Source organism: Diceros bicornis, chromosome 10 (assembly GCF_020826845.1).
Source record: "Diceros bicornis minor isolate mBicDic1 chromosome 10, mDicBic1.mat.cur, whole genome shotgun sequence".
Classification (NCBI taxonomy): domain Eukaryota; kingdom Metazoa; phylum Chordata; class Mammalia; order Perissodactyla; family Rhinocerotidae; genus Diceros; species Diceros bicornis.
The window spans coordinates 48,077,596-48,101,504 of NC_080749.1; the positions used below are offsets into that span (position 1 = coordinate 48,077,596).

General features: G+C 35.2%; 1 protein-coding gene across 7 annotated transcripts in view; it reads right to left on the reverse strand.

Annotated features, from left to right (window-relative positions):
- Positions 1–23,909, reverse strand: part of SCN1A (sodium voltage-gated channel alpha subunit 1) — an 80,727-nt gene that overhangs the window by 53,212 nt on the left and 3,606 nt on the right. For 3 of the 7 annotated variants that reach the window (XM_058548626.1, XM_058548623.1, XM_058548621.1), the window contains exons 2-10: positions 13,675–13,793; positions 11,469–11,558; positions 9,638–9,766; positions 7,837–7,928; positions 6,686–6,955; positions 3,549–3,612; positions 2,851–2,992; positions 1,983–2,189; positions 320–604 (exon numbers count right to left, since the gene is read on the reverse strand). In XM_058548626.1, the coding sequence (XP_058404609.1) occupies positions 320–604; positions 1,983–2,189; positions 2,851–2,992; positions 3,549–3,612; positions 6,686–6,955; positions 7,837–7,928; positions 9,638–9,766; positions 11,469–11,558; positions 13,675–13,793 (1,398 nt within the window). Of the gene's footprint in view, positions 1–319; positions 605–1,982; positions 2,190–2,850; positions 2,993–3,548; positions 3,615–6,685; positions 6,956–7,836; positions 7,929–9,637; positions 9,767–11,468; positions 11,559–13,674; positions 13,794–23,909 lie in introns of all 7 variants that reach the window. The other 4 variants (XM_058548625.1, XM_058548622.1, XM_058548627.1 and 1 more) reach the window with 2 other exon arrangements.

Consider the following 23,909-nt stretch of genomic DNA (forward strand, 5'->3'; position numbering starts at 1 on the left):
CCACATTGTTTTTCATTAAACAGGCTGAGGACCAGAGGGATTAAATGTCATTAGTTACAAGTACCAGCAGACAGTATCAGGATGAGAATCCAGGACTCCTGACCTTCAACCCAGTGTTATCTCAACTACAGCAAGCCGTAGACTTACAAATATGCGGAGTAAAATTTTCTCATAACTATGTGAAGAAAAGATAGGTTTAAATATAATAAACATAACAGTCAATTCAGTTGATGAAAATTCCTAAGTCCCACTTAATTCTCCCCCTCTCCTCAGCATTCTCATTTTCATCTACGCATCACTGAACTCAGCAGTGCCATACCTGGTGCGGGGAGGAGTACCTCTTTTCATACGTCAACCGATTCCCTTCGATAGAGAAGCGAAACCCTTTCCTCCGGATGCTGTCTTCAGATTCAGATTTGTGGAATTCATCCTCATCTTTCTCTTCTCCACCAGACTGCTCTTTCTGTTTTCTTTTCTTTCGCCGATTTCTTCTTTCCTTAGCACTCTTGGAACTCAACTTGGAGACTTCGGATGAGCTGTCTGAGAGCCCACCTGCTGCACTGGGTTCTCTGGAATGCTCGGAGGTGGTTACAGCTGCTGCCTGCTGCATTGAGGAGAAATGGTTTTAGCATGGCACTAGGGAAGACTTTATCTTTTTAAAAAATGGCTCAAGTATTTGCGTGGCATTTTAAAAAATCCATTTAGCTGTCTCAAGCTGACCTTACATAGAAGAAGTTCTGCAAGTATAAGAGGGAATTTTTTTTCCTTCCACCTAATGAAGGCTTTCAGAGTTAATTTGGTTTTCTCTGTGCTAACATTTACTATGTTTGTATTATGCTTTACAGACCACAATTTCAAAAGGATCAATCAGGCATCAACAAGAACATAAATTCATATTACTTTTTGGAATTTGATTTACCCTAAAATTGGTATTTAATTATCGCTGTCTTCTTTTCTCTGAGAAAGAAACTGGAGCGTGCGAGAAGAGCTGATGAGTTACTTGAGGTCATAGCAAAAGGCAGGAGGAATGAGACAAAGAGCCTGGAGAAGAAAGGGCCAGTAGTTTCTGCTAGGCAAGACAAGATGTTCAGCTCTCCAAATACCATCCCTACCTTCTTCCATTCAGCACTGGTTCTTGCTGGCCACGTGGGCATGGAATGAAAACAATGCTTTTTGATCACAGCTGGTACTGGTACTAAGTTGGCACTTTTGATGTTTTCCAGAGTACCCTCAATACAGGGACTCTTGCAAATAAGTTAATATTCCCAAAACAACTTTCTTTTATAGTAAAGACAGTGAGTTTGTATGCTACACAGAAAGAGTAAGGAAAGATGGAAGTGATAGGAGAGGTATTTTATTGTACTATGAGTACCGACACCTCTGTATAAGAACAAAATCCTTAGGTTACCTGATCTCCATAAGATTGGTGACTTTCATATGCCTATTGGATACTGCTGTATCAGAGAATATTATATTATTTGATGACTTTCTTATTTATGTAAGAAAGACAATTAAGCAACCACATTACAAGCCAACATATTTTTGATAAAAGAAAGAAATAGACTATCTTCTAAGAACCCGACGAACATCTTTTTATATACTAATCAATAAATTTTTTCCTAAGAAAAGACGATTTCTTAGGATTTTCTCCTAATACTAGTATACTCATTCAATAAAAGTTTCTTACTTGAGAAGACCCAAAAATCACATTTTATCTTTTATTCTAAAAATCTTAAGATGATTAAAATAACATGAGAGAATTCTATTGTGGTCAATATTGTAAACATCTTAGCATAATTAAACTAAATGATCTATAGATGATCAAAATGTAGAAATCTTTACTAATCCCCCATACTATCAGCTTCTAAGTACAGTCAAACAATTATCTGTCTCTCACTTTCTCTCCAGTATTTTTGTAACAACTAAAACAATAAAAGAGGATCATACCATGAGACAGAAAATATTTGATTTGGTGAATTTACCTGAGCTGCCTCCTGTTGCTTTTTAAGCTGTTCAAGCATCTGCTGAAATTCAGCCTCTTTTTGTTCTGCCTCTTCCAAGGTGGCCTGATTCTGTTCCTCATAGGCCATGGCCACCACAGCCAGGATCAAATTTATCAGATAGAATGAACCCAAGAAAATGACTAGCACAAAAAATATCATGTATGTTTTTCCAGCAGCACGTAATGTCTGGAAACAAGAACATCAGAATTATTTTTTAAATATTATTTCACTAACTGGTATCTTCAACTTTTACCTTACCTGTGTGTCTATAGGACTCTGATATAAATAATAATTATGATGGTCATACCTCTTCCTACCTCTTTGACTGTCTATTCCTTTAACCTCATCTTCTTCCTTCTCCCCTAACTCATGCATTCACATTCTGATCTCTAGGAGGGAAATCTTGGATTCATCAAGAATAAAATAAGAGTCAGACAAAATACCATGGAGACTTCCATCAAAGAGCTGAGTCTTTGACAAAAGTCAAGGAAGAGACCAAAGTTATCTTTCTACATCTATTTCTTCATTTTCATCACATGCCACCTGAGTAATAATACTTGAGGGAGTAGATGGGGCTGAGAGGAAGATCTGCATTCTGCTTGGGAGAATCTGTGTCTGGGTAGGGTGGGAAATAAGTTTTGAGCCCAGGAGAAATAAGAGAGAATTGCTATCCCCGGCATCACTATGCTTAATATGTGTTATAATCAATAGGATAAAGGAACTCAGATCTTCTGATTTCAAGTTCTGCTCTTTCCACCATATTTTGCTGTGGTTTGAATTTTATAACTAAGTTGGTTTTCTTATATACTTCTACTTAAAGGCAGTATGTGTCTCTTCAGGTTCTCACCAGTTGGTAAAGATTTTCCCAGAAGTCCTGAGTCATCAGTCGGAACAGGGACAAAAAAGCCCAACTGAAAGTATCAAAGCTTGTGTAGCCATAATTGGGATTTCTACCAGCTTTCACACACATGTATCCTTCTGGACATTGGCTGTAAATGGGGCAAAAGAAAGTATTACAAGAAGTTCTATTGTGTTTTTATTCCGGTAGCATGCTATACTTATAACATTGTCTAGCCAGGAAGATTTGCTACTTCAAGGGATAGAAGTATGATAAGTAACCAATACATTTCCCATCTTTTGACTGCACATATTTTTACTAGTCACTTGATGTCATCATTAAAATATTGAACAGCATTTCTAATAATATTTTACAAAACTATTTTTGTTGATAATTAGCATTTTAACATATCTCTACTTCACTTTCTTTACTATGGAGCCTCCAGAGTTGACTTGTAGCTCACATATATTCATCTAAAGGGAAACAGGATTAGAGCTAAAGGATTACTTCTTGTTTTATGACACACAAAATCTTGCCTAGTATTTAAATAATCCCTCACCATATAAGTAACCGTAATTATAGCAAATTAGTATGAATAAAGTTAGTTGGCTGTTATCTGTCAGTTTCTACAAAAAAAGAGAAAAATATCTGTGTGTGTATACACACACACACACACATACACAAACACACCCAAATTATTGGCTTACCCTGCATCAGAGCTATTTCCACATAGCAGTGCATCTAAAAAACCCTCCAGAAAATAATGATATCCTGTTTAGAAAAAAGAAAGTCATATGATGAACATTTGTGTTACATTACAAAATGAGAACAAGAAGATCAGGCCCTATGGTTAGGGTTCACTGAGTAATGTTAAATGCATTATATAATTCATTCAACACAGGTATTTGCCCCTTCTCCCTCCAAATACTAGATACTATATTAAGGGGAGTGGATACTTCATAGTACAAAGAATTTGTTCTTTATGAATGTAAAATTCGTGATAATTATAGGTACTAACATAATGCTTTAAAAGGTATCAGTGTTTTTCCACTACTCTCATGAAAAATAAAAATTCCATTATGTAAAAACAGATGAAAATGACAGGGATTTCTTGTTTCTCAAAAAACTACATATTTCAAAATAAAGGGATTTTATCTTTTTTGGTCTTCTATATTTTTTAACACTATTTATAAATATTTAATAATTAATTATAATTTATATTCTACAAGCTTCCAGAATATATCATAGGTAGCTTATAATAAAAGTTGTATAAGTCATGTCAACTACTAAAACAAATGAAATAAAAAATAATCTTAAATATTAAAGCTAAAATAATTACTACAGATGAAGATTACATTATCTCAAAGCTTTCTGTTTCTGGCAATTTCCTTAGATTCTTTCAATGTGCAGTTGAAGTGTCACTTTTTCTGTGAGTTGTTCCTTGATATTCTCTACTTCTTTCTCACTAAAGATTGGCAAAATTAAGAATTCTTCTCACTGTGCTACCAGTAACATGTATATGCTTCCATTATTATCACATTCATTGTCCTATATTATAATTATTTGTTTACAAATATTGTTCCTTCTTGAAAGCCTCATCACTAATTATTTCATGCTATTAGTATTTGAGACCTAGTAGCCTTTCAATAAAGTTTATTTAATAAGTAAAGGGATGACAAAAGAGAAACACATGGAATTAAATAATCATTTTTGTAAGAAGATTTTTTAAGAAGAAAAATTTTGGATTTTGTAAGAATAAATATTTTCTAGATGCTAAATTTTCAAAGAAATTTATTCTATGCATAGGTCTGATGGGAATACAAAAACACATAATGGGAAATATCATTTTTATTTCTAATGTCTTTACTTCTTTGAACATAGACAGGAAAATTAAGATAGAATTTCTTAACTTTTAATTAAAAGTAAACAAAGTGAAAGGAATATGATAGTTTCTGGTTGGATTTTTGATATCAGGTATTTATAAGTGAAGTTTTGTCCATTAAATTCAATGGTGTATAAGCTTAACCTAAAGAAAATATAATTTTTAGTCATAGTCTTTATCTTTAATTTTAATAAATTTAATTTTCTGTTACTTTCAAAGACATTTTATTTATATTTCTATTGGTTTAAAATAATCTTTTTCAACAAATGGAATATTATTAGGGAAAATGATAAGAAACAAATTTTTAGAGCTGAAAATGACCTCAGATATTTTTTATTTCTTTTACTTTGAATATAAGAAAAATAGAGTCTAATAAATTTTCACTAGAGAGAATAAACCCTAAGTGGCAGTTCCTTGATCTTAGATTTAAAAAAACAAACAGATTTCAGGGAGTTAGTGACGGCAGTGGACTTACTGGCATCATATAAAGTGAATAAGGGACATTTCATATATTGCTCTAACGTGTTTTTCCTAATCAAGGCATTTTTCTTTTTTTTTTTTTTAAAGATTTTATTTATTTTATTTTTCCCCCCAAAGCCCCAGTAGATAGTTGTATGTCATAGCTGCACATCCTTCTAGTTGCTGTATGTGGGACTCAGCCTCAGGATGGACGGAGAAGTGGTGCCTCGATGCGCACCCGGGATCCGAACCCGGGCCACCAGCATCGCAGCGCGCGCACTTAACCACCAAGCCACAGGGCCGGCCCCAAGGCATTTTTCTTAATGTAGAGATTTACAACTGTTTGCAAATTATTTGTTGTCATATCCCTAATATCATGGAAGAGTTAATCTGTATCAACCAAGATATTTTCCACATCTGCAACTATAAAAAGACACTGATTTTTTTATTATGTTATTATTACTTTAAGAATGGTCAAACCACCAGTAACCTTTTATGACTAATGCTACTTGTTTCACACAACCAGTTATGAAGGTCTTCTTTCTTCTCTGATTTTTTCCTGAGGATTACTCATCACCTTAAAATAATAAAGATATAGCTACATTTAGGCATGTCTAGAGTCTAAGTTTTATATATTTAATATTTTTCTTTAAAAAGGACATTCACTTTCCCATGAATCATGTTCTAACTCTCTTTGCTTTTGAAACATCGTTACTGGCAGATACTAATATTAAATAAAAGAGAGAAAATTTTACTTACTTTCATTGTCACTTTAAAAAGAAAAAAGCTATTAGGCCAATTATTTTTCCATCCTTCTAGAGTAGACTATTTAAACATTTGACTATTTTGTCTAAACTCTTGAAATAAAAGTAAACTGATTTCTATAACTTCACCAATTGTCTGACATTTTTTATTACTCTCCCCTAAAGCTTGATTGACTCTAATTTCCTTCTCTTTGATGTAATACCACTTTGAATTCTTATCCTACAAATATAAGAATAATGTTTATCTTTAGGTCTCACTTGATTTCCATAAAATGACAATAAAAATAACCTACTAAACTATAAGAACCCTCAAGCTTTGTGTCATCACCATTATTTTCCCAGCGTCCTGTACAGTTTCTGGTACACAAAAGGCACTCTGTAATTAGTGTTTAATGAGTTACATTTGCATAGTAATTTAGAGTTTACAAAGGGCTTTTGAATATTTATGTCATTTGATTGTCTCAATCACCACGAGAAGAATGTACATCAACTGAAGAACCTAGGAAAATTTTTCTAGCTGAATTCTTCAGCCTTACATATGATGATACAACAGAAAATGACATTTAGGAGTTAAAATTAGAACAGTTATCAATAAAATAATTAAACGTACATGCAAGCCATTGATAAGGTGATTAAGAGATCACAATTTGTTAAGAGATCAGTTAAAAATTTTTTTCCATGCCTAGATGGAAGGCAGAACAACAATGAAAAAATAAATCTATGTAACAGTAATTCTTACTTGAATCTTGAATATATGATTTCCAGTCAAACTCAATGAGAGTTTCATTTACAAGTGTGCCGTTGTAATTCACAGTTATATTCCTCTCTATACTATGTTCTTCCAGGGAGGCATTGGTGGGCGGCCACTGCACACATTTGTTCCGCAGGTTCCCCATGAAGAGTTGCAGCCCAATCAGCGCAAACACGCTCAGACAGAACACAGTCAGGATCATGACGTCAGAGAGCTTCTTCACCGACTGGATCAGGGCCCCCACGATAGTCTTCAGGCCTGAAAGAAAGAAGGTTATTACTATGAAGACTTAGAATGTCTGACATACCAAAAGCCTCACACAATTTTCTCGAAAACATAGATTTCATGCATAAGTCCGAAAATGATTGCAATGCTGGTAGAAAAGCAACACTTCATGGACGGCTAAAGTGCTTATGGAGATGAACTCCAGAAACGTGATAATCCAAACAATGAAATGAAGATCCATATTTCACTATGTGGAGGGAAAATAATGAGCAGCTTATGGTCTTCACGAAGCCTATTAAGGAAAGAGTCTTGCATTTCTCCTTTTTGCTAATGAAACTTGCCCCATACTTTCATTAGGGTCAGTTATCAATTTTATAACAAATTGCCTCAATAAATATTTTTAAATTCCTATTTATAAGTAGGAAAAGTTTTATTGTAAAACTGGAGTTGGTTTGGAGTATAATTGCACTTTAAGATAAATAAATCCTCCATGCAGACTCATGCTATTCTTTACTATCTTATTCCCTTGTCTTTTTAAGCAATGTTAAGATTTACATCGTATATACAGTCGTTAATGCCTATAATGAACAAGAAATTACAGATTGGTACATTCAATAGAAAACAAATCCTTGGTACAACTGACATGGAGGAAAAAAATGATATCTCTAAGTGCAAATCATACAAACGCATATTACAGTGTCTCATGCAAGGAACTGTTAAAGCTCATGAAAATTGTAAAAACATAAAAACTTATGTTCAAATAATAAGAATCATTTTCCATGAAACATTCGATTTTGATTATTATGATTTTGATTATTATGATTCCCAATTTTCTGTAGTGCTGAACGTCAAGCAAAGAAGTTGTTGCTGAAAAAACAGAATGGATCAGCCCAGGTGTTTAACCTCACTCTCACCTGGAATGACTGAGATTGTTTTCAGTGCTCGGAGAACTCTGAATGTTCTCAACGCTGAGACATTGCCCAGGTCCACAAACTCTGTCACGTATCTGTGATAGGGAGTTCACACACAAACACAATAACAGGATACAAAGAAAGAGCTGTAGGTGCAAGGAGCCTTATGTGTTACACTAATTACTTCTTACCTGGAATTACAGAAATAGTTTTCAAAGCTCTCAAGACTCTGAAAGTGCGAAGAGCTGAAAAATTGCCTAGGCTTACAAATTCTGTTACATACCTGTAGAATTAAATCAGAGTTATTCAAGATTTAAGCAAGATTTATATTATTTGCTTGGGTCTTTTATAAAGACCTCCTTGGCAATTTTAAATGGTAATGTTGTAATTAGCAATTTAGAAATTAGAGGCTATCACTATGGTTTTCTTTACTTACATAATTTAAGGCCATTAACTAGATATAAAATTCATAAAGTATACAATCTTGTTGCCATTTTGGAAAGCAATACAATCAACATCTCCAGAGTAACTTAGGAGAACTAAGTAAAAAGAAACTAAATCTTGGCTGTAGTTTCAGGGTTTCAGTTAGAAAAAAAAATGCATGAAATCATCCAAGAGAAATCTGGGCATGAAAAGGCAGATTGCCTTGCTGACTATCTGTACATGATAAAGTTTTCCCAGTATACTCTGAAGTGAAAGTTAGGCAAATTAAGAATAATATTTTATGGTGGCCCAATGGTGCCCTTGCCATTACTGCTATTTTATTTTCAAAAAACAGTAGTCCCAATATGCCTTCTTTTGAACTACGGCCAGAAGGAATGGTGAAGAACTGGCTCATCCTTACTAGACATGGAATTAAGATGAGACAAGCCGCATTGAGAACCCTGAGTATGTCAGCTCCACTTCTCTTCACCTCATTATACCTGTAAGAGGCCAAGAAAGTCAGCCCCTGAAGGAAGGATGAGGGCAGGTGGTGTTGGTCCACCTTCCTCCACAATCTAATTTTGCCTGCTCCTGAATGGGCTTCTATTCCTTTTCCGAGTCTCTCCTTCCTTGGGGAAGTTTTACCACTAGGAAGAAAAAAAGGACAGGAATGCAGAAATTGCACATACTACTGAGAGTGTCTGGATGAAAGATAAGGATAAGAAGGTTTATGTTGAGGGTAAAGAAAGAGATGAAGAAAGTCATAAAGGGAAACAAGAGAAGAAGGAAGAAAAGGAATCAGGTGAGAAATAGGAAAAGACAGAGTGAGTTCATCTGTTTATAAGTTTTAAAAATTAATTTGCAGATGAAATAATTTAAATACATAATATATTAAATACTTTCTTTGTTTCTATTAGTTTTATTTGTCAGAATTTTTTGATGCTAGTAGAGACTTATTTTCTATTATTCTACCAAAGAAGGTAGGGAGAGTGTACAACATGGATAAGGTCAATGAAAATTTGTTGGGCCAGTGGAATTGTTTATGGCTATAATACTTAAAAGCCGTTTTCACAGCTACATTATGAATACACTTGTGCTTTCATATTAGCGTGTCTGTATGTGTGTTGAAAAAGCAGCATGTATGAAATTTGCTGACAGATGTTTGTTACATGTGACAGTTATAATTTCAATTACTGCAAAGCCTTTACGCCAAAGTGAAATGCCACTTTGACCTCTGTTGTGCTAAATTAAAATCCGGAGCTTAAATGTATAAACCAAACCAAAATATTCTACAGTTACAGCAAGCTTACTCTTTAAAAGCATAAGCATTCAAAGAAAGCCAAACCATATTCTCTTTTGAAGTTTCAAAAAAGGCACTTACGCAAATGTAATGACAGTAAAGTCGAGCCAGTTCCATGGGTCTCGAAGGAAAGTAAAATCTTCTAAACAGAAGCCCCTTGCAATAATTTTTATAAGTGATTCAAAAGTATATATTCCTGTGAAGGTATACCTGGAGACAAGCATCCAAAAAGAATGGATAAAGTAAAACTTTTCTTTCATAGCATATCAATTGCTTATCACTCTATCAGTGGAATAGATGAATATTCAAAAAGGAATCTAAGCAGGTTAATGTAATTTTTCATGGAAATAAAACATAGCTCTAAATTTAAATTCAACTCCCTAACACATGAAGAATTGTTTTTAAAGTGTCCTAAGAGCAGAGTAAGAAATAGATGCTGTGTAAAGTCTATGTAGCTACTGTTTGAAATGTCTTGGTATTGACATAAATGAATAGAGCCTCCTGAGAATTATCCAGTACATTCACATGATGGAGTAGCCAATCGATAATATTGCAGAAGCATAAAATGATTTTCCTTTAGAAAGTAAAAAAACTCAATTTTTATCATATTTTATGAATGAGAGAACATTGACAAACTAGCAAGTCTTACATTTTTCCGTTTCTACAAGATAAGATAGGTTAATTTACTTGGAAAAACGACTTCGTTAACATCAAAGTGGATAATTCTAGGGTCATAAGAACTGAAAATTTAATTGAGAATAAAATATTGGGCTAATTCAGAAACTCGGATGTTTCCAAATTTTAAAGTTTCTACACAGTTTAAATGAGTAGAAATTTAGATGTTTCTAAGTAGAAACTTAAATGTTTCCAAAGTTTTGATCTCCTACTCAGAAATTGGAGGAAAAAAATCACAGAAATTAGGGTGATGGAAGACCTGTGGGCCTTGCATGTTAACTTCAATACTTTAGGGATTCTTTGTATATAAATTTTGTTATTTCCTTCAGAATCTTTATCCCTTTTCTGATTGGCTGCAATCTGGAAGTGTCCAAGAAGGGAAGAGGCTCTTGGGAATACGCCCCTGGTGGTTGTTTTAAGGGTCAGTAGCCATAAAGCAATAGTAGTTACAACACGGGCAGTGTGATCAGCCCCAGCAGCAGTTATCACAAATCTGGCCTCTCTGCACTCAAAGGTATCCTGGAACAGAGCCCATCAATGTAGTTAGTATCACTCCCGGTTCCTGAAAACGCTACCTGAACTTTCACTTCAGTTAGTTTAGCCCTCGATCTACTGAATTCTCAAGTTCTAAAACCCCAAATTTGGGGATTTTTTTCATCAGATTTTTTGGTGACCACACTTAAAACTGATATAGACCTGTCACGAAGTGGACATGCTTGATTGAAGTGGGAACCTTGTAAGGCTCAACATTGTTTTCTTATGGCATGTATAACCTGCCCTTTTAAATTCCTTTTTAAATTCTTTTCACTGAATTCATCTGGAATTTAACTGGAACCAAGGTCTACCATATTGGCTCTTTTCTGCAATTGCTTTCATCACATTTGCTTTGGTCACCGTAGATCCTAAATGAAAAGTGGTGAGTGCCCAAGAATGATGGGCTTCTGAGAACCCTTAAGTACAGGTGAAGGAGAGAGATTAGATCCAACACCAACAGCCCTGAGGGCCAATGAATATTGTCTTCCTGCTTTGTAATTGTGTCTAGAAACGGCTTTAATAAAAATGCTCTTCAGTTTTATTTAGAAGGTACATTAAGAAATAGTTTCACAATCTTAAATACATATATAGATATAGATATAGATATATGTCTATACATCTATATATTTATATCTACACACACGCACACATATATATATATACTCACATAGTGTAGGTGGTTTAAAATATAAGTTGAACTTACTCTACATTCTTTGTCCAGTCAGGAGGGTTACTCATTGTCATAAACACACAGTTCGTCAAAATAGTGCACATAATTAGCATGCTGAATAATGTAGGTTATTGTTAAGGAACACACAAAAGAAAATCTAAATCCATGTATTATATTATATAAAGCTAAACTGAAAAGCTCAAAGTGCAGTTTAGCCAAACCTCAGTGACAAGACACTGTGGGCAAGTCATCTAATCTCTTTAAATTTCAGTTTTGTCATCTGTAAAGCATGAGTAACAATATCACCCTCACGGAGCAGTTGTATAGATTAAATGAGATAATGTATAAGAAAGTTTTACATATGTATAAAGTGTTGCTTTTGCTACTATTATTACACCAATATATTTACCTCCCAGAGAGCTCTGAGGGGAAAACCATGTGCAATCTGGAGTTGTACTGTTTTTGAGCAAAGAGCATTGACTTGAACTAATTCAGGTTATTAAAAGAGTAAATTGTTAAGGAAGGCACATATCTTTGATATTGTAATTTCTTAAATACATGTTACATAATATAGTTCAATATATATAAAAAAATTTACGTAGTCAAAGTATGACATGCTGCTAAGTATCTGGTTGCTCTATTTTGACTGAGTTTGTACAAGTGCAGCAGCATTGGATAAGATTAAAAGTGAATATTCTTGAAGGCCAGGACTTAACATGACGTGAATGTAAGTAAAATTCAACATAAAAGTGATCTTGGGCAAGTCACTCAGCCTCTCTGTGCCACTGAATCTTCTTATGCCTCCACTGAGTTCTGTACAATGGAGCTAATCAAGTATAGACCTCATCAATTTGAGGTGCAGATTAAATGATTTAATCTGAGTGAAGTACTTGGAACAGGCCTATACAGTGGTAGATGTGATCTAAGTGTTAGCTAAAACAAACAACTAAGACATAACAGAATTATGGAGCTGAAAGGGACCTTGGAATACAACTAGTTTAATCACTGTATTTTAGAAATCATAGAATAATGTCTAAACTCTAGAGAAATTAGATAACTTGGCCAAGGACTAGAACACAGGTTTCCTGCCTTCACATCCAATATTCTTTCCACTACATTTTACTGCCAAAACAAAAATTTTCCATAAGTGAAAAAGAAAGTTTTCATCAATGGCCACATGATGGCACTAGGAACACAAACTAGGATAAGGAAACCTCCACAAATGTAAAAACTCTGAACATATAATTTTTATGTTTCAAATCTTTAATTTTAATAAGAGCGTATTTATCCCATAGCGTATTTATACTATACTATATATACATATATAAGGAATCTCTCACTATCAGTTTAAAAATAGAATGACCTTTTAAGTTTTAGAATCTTTTTTTTTAAATCAAGTAATATGAGTTTATGATAATTACAGCCTTATTTCTATATTATTGCCAAAGCCATCAAATGAGACATAATCAGAAATGAAGTTTTTTGCCAATGAAAATGAACAGATGAATTTAGTTGCAGAGTCCTTTTTTAACACCAATGGGAATTACAAAGCCAAATCCCTAAAGCCCATTTGGAAACATAATCTCAGCTTCTTTCATTAACTTCCAGAGTCTTTACTAAGCGATCAGTTTTGCATGGCAGCGTCATAATTCAATGACTTAAATTTGAAATTCAGCCAATATTTCAGTACTTCCTTCACAGATTTCATTAGGAAAGTTCAAGAGTTAGCTATGTCTTGGCCAAAGCCCCCTGACATTCGCCCATGGAAAATATGCTTAAAGGTTTATTCTAAAATAGTAAAATGCTTCATAATATAGATATGACTAAAGTTGGCTCTAGAAGTAGATTTCTTTATTATATCATTATTCACTGCAAATTCTAGATAATCACAAACTTTGTACAAAGATGGTAAAGATAAATATGTCTATCTTACACTAGATTTGTAGGACTCAATACATGTAAGTTTTTTCAGAAAGATACATATATAAAATGTTAAAGACTTTGATATATAACATATATTTGAAAGATATATATATATAATTTTAAAGAATTTGTAAGTTTCAGTGACATCTATGTGACTAATAAACTTTAAGAATAGGGTTTATATGACAAAAGAAGAAACAAAATGAGTGATAAAAGCCATAGAATATGGACATTTCCCAACTTAATTTTATATTTAGCTACAAAGCACTTATAGATTATGTATAAATGGTTAACAGTGATCACTTCAAAAGGATATGAATGTACCAAAATCTTAATAGCTATCTTCCTAAGAGGATTGAAGGGAGTTAAAATGTACAGGGCAGAGGTGGCACTGAACCGGAAGATGGCCTTCCCTTTATTCAATACTATAAAAGTCTGTAAGATAGGAACACAACACAGAAGTATAAAAGTATAAACCATTTAAACTCTATTGCCTACTTTCTGTTATTTTTCATAATGAATTATTCCAATGTCACAACTTTGGATATGCACCATGAAGACAAACTGTCACTGGATCTCTTCTACACTGGACAGGACATCCACTGGTATCACTTACCTTTTACCTGATACTTACCTGCAATTTTATTGTACATAAGACATTTGGTCAAGAGAATTTACTTATTTTCTAAATATTTTAAATGTCTGAATTAAATGAAAGTCTTAAATGGGTGCATATTTCACTTCGTTCTAAAAGTCTTAAGACACTATATTCCTTCTACAGCAATTTCAGCTTTCCCAATTCAAATATCTTGAGAATTAATCCTGTAGAATGCAAAATCATTCAATAGAACTAATCCCCTTTTTTTGGAATAACTATTCTTTGACCATTTATGCTTATAGAATAAACATTATCACTTTATTTGTAATAGGAAATAAAAACAGACACCATCAAACCCACTCTTGGGTTAGATGGATATAATCCAATAATTGATTTTTGGAAGCCAAGTTCTCTGGGGAGTATCCGTTAACCAGAAGTGCTAAATTCTGTATTGGGATTTCTGAGTTAGCTGACACATTGAATTCTAATCCCAATTGACTGCCTATCTCATGTGGTGCTTTCTTAGCACAGAGGAAAAGCTCAAAGCCCCTGCAGACCCTAGGATCCATGAATGTAAATGGAATTGCACTCCAAAAATTAGATATATTTAAGAGCAATTAGCAGTGTGCAGACAAAAAAATAAAACAACAACATATCATAGCATATGAAGGATTCTGACTTAGTGTTTCTTTTTTTTTTTTTATTTTATTTATTTATTTTTCCCCCAAAGCCCCAGTAGATAGTTGTATGTCATAGCTGCACGTCCTTCTAGTTGCTGTATGTGGGACACGGCCTCAGCATGGCCAGAGAAGCGGTGCGTGGGTGCGCGCCCGGGATCCAAACCCGGGCTGCCAGCAGCGGAGCGCGCGCACTTAACCGCTAAGCCGTGGGGCCGGCCCAAGACTTAGTGTTTCTTAAAACATTTACTTATAATCAGACAGAGCCGGGAGTGTGGAAGCCATTTTCTCTGTGAAGAAGGTTATCTCGGGAAGGAAACTTCAAACCTTTTTAACTGAAATTCATCCATTTTTCAAAAGTTCTGTTTTATCACCTTAGGATGCATATCTGCGTAGATCACATTATAACATAGCAAGCAGTAACTTGACGTTTACTTTCTACTACGAATCTTTGATAATGGTTTATCCTCTACACTTAGTCTTCAGGTCATTAATAGATTTCTCATTTTTTCCCCCAAGCTTCTGGGTTTTCTAAATTCAAGTAGAGCAACCACTCCAAAACATTTACTGCGGTGCTGTTTGAAAACAGCACTTCCTATCCAGTGTGTGTAGAAGTGCCCTAAAGCAGGACTGTGAAAGCGTGGTCTCCTAACTGGTGCTGGCCTCCACGTTGTTTCTGGACGTGACAAGATACGGAGAGTAAATGTTTAGATACTTGTAAGACAATTTGAAAAACTAATTTTATATCTGTTGAATGTAACAATACAAAACAAGGGTGTATTTTGTAGGTCATTTTTCATTTCACTTTTCTAGAAATTAATTTTATTGTATTTTATAGAAGAATGGTGACCTCACCTTCACAACAGGAGAGTTTGAGAAGCATTGCTCTAAGTCTCACTTTGACTCTATGTTTTCTCTTTCACCTTTGAATGACTATGGGTGCAGAATACAAAGAAAACTGTTATCACTAGGTCCATTTGTAGGAGGGGAGAGTTTCACCTTGTCTTGCTAGAAGAGCAATCACCTGTGTCTACAACACTTTGCCCCTTTTTTCTCTGATTCATTCAGTGCTCCTGTCCCTAAATGACGTTCTGAGATCATCATGAAATGTGAACAGACTTGTGCAATGCAAATGTCTTTACCGTAGGGAGTACACTCATGCAAGGGCACAGCAAGGCCCAACGTGAGCTAATGCAGGGTTGACTATGGTCCACCTTGCAAACTTACTGCATATGCTTCCCTTCTCCAAAATCAAGCTGAGTAAAACTTAATAGAAATGTTGTGGGCTAGGAGTGGGAGAGCCAGTAAAAATATAATGTAGAATATATATTTTAAAAATAAGAATTTCCTCATTTCAAGTAATGAAGCCTAATTTTGAAATGGATACTAGTGATACATAGAGATAACAAGGAAGACGTTATAATCTATTGGGGGCTTACATTATGGGCTTTAGGGAGAGGCGGCTGAAGATGTACTGATTATAGCTCAGTGGGTAAGGAAAATAATCTGGCTCATCCTGAGGAGATGGGGCCATGTGCAGAAGAGATCACCTGTGACTCTGGCTCCATGGCCACCCTCCAGCCCAAACCATGCAGAGAAGTAGCAAAGGAAGAAGAAAGTAGAAAAGATGGAGGAAGGGGTGATAGAGCAAAAGGCAAAGTTGCAGGGCCCAAAAGAAAGGGTGCTGGAGACAAAGGAAAATTCTGCCTTGAGGACTAAAAAGAAAAAGAAGCAAGACTCAGAAACTGAACAGAGAGGGGCCCAAAAAGGCAGTCCAAAGGGCTGGGGCTCAGCAAGGTAAACTGAACTAAAGGTGAACTTCTGCACCCATGATGCTGATAAGTAATCTAAATCTAAAAGTCCTTTCACATAGAGAAATTAATGCTCTGACATAACGGTTGAAGGCAAATGGACATAATTCTCAATTGTTCAAGCCTTAAATGGAAACTTTTACTGATTCTAGGATATATTCCCTTTATTTATTTATAAAATTCAAAGAATGTGTGGAAAATTATTTTTTAACTTCATTTTATAAGAAATATGTATACAATATGTAAGTGCTTGCCATTTGAATTTATAATGGAATTAATCAGGTTTTACTGCACGACAATGTTTGCTCTGCTTTAATTTTTCACAAGACAAACAGATGGGCAAGGCATCCTTACTAGAGCTCCTAGGAAGCTGACACTAGGGCCGGCGTTAGGTGATCGCTTCAGAGGATTTCTTCTGTGAGGACTCTGCTGTTCTGGGGTTGAAACATACTTACTCACCAACAAACTTCATAAATGTCTCAATAAACTTTAAATTATTTCTGTGTTTATTTTAAATAGCCTTCCAATAAAGCAGCCTTATAGAACAATCCCATATGTAGAATCTTAAATATGTTACCATTTTTATGTCAGTTGGTAAGTTCTGTTTGGAACTTTAAGTTTACTATTTGCACCTGATCTGATGTCTGTTTCCTCATCTCTCTGTATCCATCCTTCTTACAGTTGCATAGCCAGGAAGCCAAACATTTAGTTTATAAGTATTAAGAATTAGTGAAAGGATATTTGCCCCCAAGGACTCTCAGATACATGTTTCTCCAAAAATTGGTATTGATGGCATTGAAGAGAGAAGAGAGTCAGAAGGGAACACTGTTTACTTATAAGAAGTTGAGTAACTCTAGCATTTTCAAACATATAGATACTTGCCTTCCCCATTTCACAGATAAGAAAGGACTCAAAAAAGAAGAATTAAAAGACTAGCCAAGATGTTACTGTACCTTCAATTCTATAAACAAATATTATGTAGCTTTAAGCAAATCAAGATTTATGAGATGTATGAACTATTCAAATGTGTGCCATTTTTTACTTTTTTCCCCAAACTTTTCATTGTACTAAAATACACATATAAAATTTACCATCTTAACCCTTTCTAAGTGTATAGCTTAGTGTTGACTTTTTAAGAGAATGTATTGAATGGCTTATTATAGCAAAGTATCTTAAACGTAATTAGTTCAATAAAAATTTTATTAACACAACTCTTTTTTATTGCATTGTCACTTCAATAGAAAAGAAAAAGTTCAAAATTGGTGGTGGAGGAGAAAAGTCTCATACAGTAGCATTTACCTTGAAACAGGATTCTTTTTCTTTACAGCCGAAGGCTGTAGGAAATTCGTGAAATCATTTTAATATGTGAATAATTTTGTGCCTTGGGACAAATTTCAAAATATAGCATTTTGACTGCATTAGAAATGAGATTTTATATATGAAATATTACTTTAAAGATACATTTGCAGGAATATAACTGTTCATATATTACATGTTGATCAGGCTTGTCACTTCTCTCTTCATATATAGTTACCAAACTCAAGTAACATTTATTGAGTCCCTATGTGATAAACTGTTGTTAATATGTATAAGCATTGCAGACACCTGGAAAGTGGCATGGACGTAGTTCTAGGTCCAATTGTTAATCAATTGATTTCAATGCAAAAGATGTGTATTAACTGTTTAGCACAATATTTGCAAAGCTCTGTGCTACAGTTTATAGGGAAACCAGAGATATGTAAGTCATGACCCCAGGAAGCTTACAAACTAGTGAACCTTCAACTATCTATACTAATAGAAGAAAATCTAGAATAGTAAGTGAAGGTTTACTTAGACCAGAGCTGTCCAACACAAATGTTATGTGAACTAAAAATCTGAGCCACATATGTAATTTTAAGTATTATAATAGCCACATTTAAAAAAAGTAAAAAGAAAAAGGTAAAGTTAATTTTCATAATGTTTTCTTTAATCCAATATATCCAATATATTATAATTTGGGGATGAAACCAATGTTAAAAATTATTGAGATATTTTACATCCTTTTTTCATACCAACTCTAAGTCTTCAAAGTCTAGACTCACCACATTTCAAATACAATAGCCACACATGGCTAATGTCTACTGTATTAAACCATTCATTTTACTGCCAGGTCACACTCTCTTCAGCAAGCCTTGCCAGGTAGAAATCATTTCTGGTTTTTAAAGACAAGCCAAGAAAAATTGGTAAATGCCGCTGATAATCAACAGCTGAATCATCTGGAGAGCAACATCAGGAAAATGTAAGTAGGATTTGTTTTAATTTATGTAGTTATTAAGAGTGCAGACTCTGGAGTCAGATACCTGGCTCAAAATCTGGCCCTGCTGCCTTCCAGCAATGAGATCCTGGAAAAGTTACCTAACCTCCCTGTGACTCATTTGCGTCTTTTGAGAAATGGGACTCAATATCCTTAGCTCATAGCGGTGTTGTGATTGCAATTCAGCAGAGAATCTGATGCCTAGTGTGTTATACATTTAATAAATAACTGCAGGTAATTCTGCAGTAGCAGGGCTGTAAATCTGTTTCTGTGAACTGGTGATTTTAAAAATTGCTCAAATTATCAGTGATTGTGTTGTGCACGTGGATTAAAATCCTTCTTCTTGATCTAATTGCACAGTCAATAAGGAAAAAATTATGTTATAATAGTTCGGTAGGAATTGCTATTTATGAATCCGTACTTGTTACTGCCTAATAATTTTTTCTTGTCTCTGGGTTTTTAGAAAGTGATTTGTTTACAAATGTTTTTTCCAAGATGGACACTGAATTTAACAAGCCACACCTTCAAGTTTCCTTTTCTAGATATGTTCATTATCTTAACTTTTCTTTCAATCTAGGATCCATATTCCTTAAAATAAGTAGTTTAAACCCAAGGCCCAACTTCATGTTTATGTAAACACTATCGAAAAATTGCCAGATAACAGGATTGACTCCAGATTTACTGAATTTGCCTGCTCTTAAAGTAAACGTACTGGCAAAAGCAAGAAGTAACAGAGGAAGGTTAGCAATGATCATAAACAACATAAAAATGTAGAATATACTATTGGTTGATTAAATTTCTGCCTTAGCCTCAAAATTTACAACAGGCAATTTTCAACTTGTACAGATACTGTGTTCCAAAAATGTATTTGGAAGTCAATTGTTTGGAACTTTGAATATTTTTTCCTACAGAAATATACATATATATTCTTTTTGTATGTATAATATATATATATTTTTACATGTACACCCCAAAGCCTATCTAACTCCTAATGAAATAGAATTCTGTATTAACGGCACTGTGGAACTTTATCACTGTAAAGATTTGTGACTCTGAAAATGGTAACAGAGTTCTAAGTAGGGCTGCAAGGTACACTTCTCTCCCCTTCATGTTGCCCTGGCATTTGAACTAGGGAAATTCCATGGCTCTATCTTCTGCCTGAAGTGGGATCAAACTTTTTCCAGCTGTAAGCTGCTGCCTGGAGAGGAGGTTCCAGCAGGAAGGGGCAGAATGAGAGCTGCGTGGCAGGAAAAAAGACACTTTAGAGGCTTGGTATAAAGAACTACATAGAAAGTCAAGAGATTACTTTTAGTACACATCTCTTGGGACATTTCTCATTCTGGGCCAATTCCATGGCAACTAATTCTATTTTTTTTCCTTTGGGATCTCTAAATGTTCCCACCTACTTCCCTGCCTATCTGTTATAACCTGTGGATTCAGGCGAAGATTTCCCTCCTTTTCTGGCTCACTGGGGGATGGAAGGCCTTCTCACAGAATCTCTACCTGAATCTGATGTGAGCAATGCAATATTTAAACAATGTTTTCTCTACCAGTCTCGTTCTATTTTCCCTTTACATTGGGGATAATCAGCCTAAATGAGAACCTCTGGCACTTGCTTGCCTGTGACCCACAAAGCTTGAATATACAGCCTTCACCTAATTATACATGTGGTCTTTAAGCTAGGGATCATAAACCAAAATGCCCACAGAGCTAAGCGTGAGGTACCTACCAATTTTAGGTATGCAAATCAGTGATGCCAGATCTGATATTGGAGGAGAAATTCTAAATATGCATGATGATGTGTGTGTGCGTGTGTGTGTGTGCATGTGCGTGTAATCTTCTGAATTATAAATCTCAGAAACTAATTCAAAATTTTAAACAATATTGCGTGAGTCTAACAAAATGCGTCTGTGGGCTTGATGCTTCACAGTCAGTTTTTTTTTTTTATCTCTGCTTTAAGCTCATGCAAAGAAGAATTTGTACTCACAGAAGAGTCTGTAAAATTGCTTGTCCCTAGCCTTTAGCTGGGTGCAATAGTGGGGGTGGGGCCAGCGCAGGAGATGACCCCATAGGAGGTGCCTAGCTGGGCTCTCATGAGCCAGGTTTGTGGATGCCTCTGTCTCTACCTCAGACAGAGATGAGAAACTATAACTACAGGTGAAATGATAAAATCTGGGGGTCAAATATTTCTCAGTCCCGTATCTTTTCCCATCCATGTGTGTGGTACACTATTATATACTCAGTTAATTTTTCATTGACTGGAAAGGACTAATCTGAGGCCCAGTTTTATTGCAGACTTTCTGTGTGAGAACTTTTAGCTAATTATTCCATGTCAATTTCTGTATCTGAATGGAGAAGATTATAACAATACTAACCTCAGGGTTGTTTTCAAGATGAATGAAATAAAACATGTGAATGCCCTTGATGAATTCCAAAGTGCCATAAAAATACAAGGATTAAAAGATTAAAAATGTGTCTGTTTGGTTCTCAAATATATGCACATATGAACATTTGTGTATCTGAAAGCATGCTGAACTTTCACATTGGAATTTTCCTGTTCAATGCCTTTCCTCCCAAATTTCATGCACAGAAAACAGTGCCATCAGCTTGCTCCCGTACGATACTTAAACATCTCACTTCCAAAATAGACTCTGGTCCCATCCATTGTTCTCCATCTTCATTGCCAAAAATCTAGACCAAGCATCCATAAAGACTCTCAACTTGATCTTTAAAAATGAAAGTGGACCATGTCACTCTTCTCCCAATGCCATCTGCGAATTCATTTTGCCCTTAAACTTCAAACTCTTTAAGATGTATTAATAGGTGCCTTTTTATCTAGCCCCAAGCCACCTCTTCAACCTCATCTTATTCTCTTCTTACTTATAATAGTCCAGCTATATCACATGACTTCCTGTAGGCTGTTCCCTTTCCCTGGAAGACTTTTTCTCTCTCCTCTCCTTTCTACCCTTCAGATTCCAATTTAAATGCCATTTCTTTACAGAAGCACACATTTTAAATTTCCTGATCCTGTCCTTTTTGGAAAAAAGGTGCTTATCATTCTATTAGATGATTAGAATCTGGTGGGAAATGTCATTTCTAATTATTATAGAAGCAGATCCAGACCCACTGAGTCTCTAAGATTTTAGTTTTTACAAAGGCAGGAGATGCCCTTGACCAGGCAGAAGTAGTGAAGAGACAAGTCAAGTTTGGGAACTATCGCCAGCTGAGGAGACGAGGAGTTGGCTACAAAATGGTATGAGTAGAGGGGCAGGAAAAGCAGTGACAGGCTTCTTTAGATTCCATCATTGACTTTTCTTTTCTACTGGTATCATTAGTGCGACAACTGCAAACCCAAAGTAGCATGGCAGCGGGCCATGGGGCTGACGGTTTTAAATATAGTCTCTGTTACTTAATAGCCTTGTGATCTTAGGCAAATTGCTTCACCTCAGTTTCATTATTTTTAAATAAAGACAAGAGTTATCTTGGAAGGACATATGAATTAAATAAGAACTGTAAATATCCTGATACATAGAGCATAGAGTACAGAGCCTGCCTAGCACACATTCTTCAACAGTCTCCATTTCTTCCTTTTAGAGAAAACCTCTGCCCCATTGTCTGTCCATGTGGCTTTGGTGGAGCTGACCACCCCTGTGACGCTGATCTGGTCAGTGAGACCATCACACACTCTTGGCTACAGTGATTGGTTCGAGGCGGCCATGTGACCTGATGACAAACAATTCCAGGGCTTTTGCTAGAGCTTTTGAAGAAAAAGTGAGCTCTTTTTCTAGGGGTAACTGGGCTGTAGGATGTTAGTTTAGTGCAACTGGTAGCTATTTCTGCCACCTTGTGGGAAGAGCCAGCCTGCAAATACAGCCAGCATTGGTGAATGTAGGACCAAAAAGGAAAAGGACTGGGTCTTGATGACATTGTTTTAGGTACTGGATCCTTTGATATTAAAACCAGATTCACTCCACACACATTTATTTATTAATTAATTAGTTTATTTTCAAAAACTAGTTTTTGTTGGGTATGGGTCACTTTTAATTGAAGGGTCTCTTACTAACATAGCAGATACATAATAAAATGCTAACCATTATTTCACTACCATCATCATCATCTTGGGATTGTTTCTCAGACAGAGATGGGAAGGTGATAAAAAAGAATGGTGCATAAGGAAAAAATAATGGGTGGGGAGCAGAAAGATTTGGAAGTTAACTATAATGCCTTGGATGTAAGGGAGATCTTGGGTGACTGGTAATTCTAGAGGGGTTAATGATATGCAAAGAAAAATTGTAAATTGGGGACTGTCCATATGACAATTCATGGAATCATAAGCTGTTATTTACCATCCACTTTTCTGATTTTTCTATTACTTTTGCAAGAAAAACTTCCCAATCCCAATTAAAAATAAAACACACAACTCTCTCTACCCAATATAACAATTAAAAACTCCTGTAGCAATGACAGACTAGGCATGAACCGGAAATCACAAGTTCATGTATGACCCTTCATGCAGCCCTGATAAAGAGGAAGTTTGCATCTTTTTTAAAAGAGATGACAGAAAGAGAAAACAAGTTGTTTTTAAATGGTCCATGAGACAACCAAGGAAAGAGAATATTTTTAAATGGATACATTTCTACATTCCATAATTAACAAACATCCATTTTCACTACAGATCTAAAATACCTCATTCTATTTCCAGCACACTGTCACACTGTCAAAAGGATATTTACTTTCATGGTACTAATGAGTCATCTGTAATTTTAAGAAGAACATGAGAAGGGAGAAGTTTTCTGTAATAAACAGTGGGTGAAGAATTTGAATGTATAGCCAAATGGTGCAAAATCAACCCAAGCTATGAAAGGAAACTGTGAAAAAAAAATCCCATAAGAAAAAAAAGGTGTGTTCACAAGCTAAAATGTGCCTTGCCACACAGCTAAAGTAAATAAACAAACAAAAGGAACCCAACCTGGAATCCTGTTCTGAGGAACCCTGGACCAGGGCTAACAAGGTATAGAAAATTCTGTGACTGTATTCTGATAGCACTGTTATTTTATTCCTTAGTTCTTACCTTGGACTTCTGAAGGCTTAAAATATCTGAGTGTCTGAAAACCACTTCCAAGCACCAGGAATGTTCATGAGATGGTTGCTACTATTTCTTCAGTTACTACT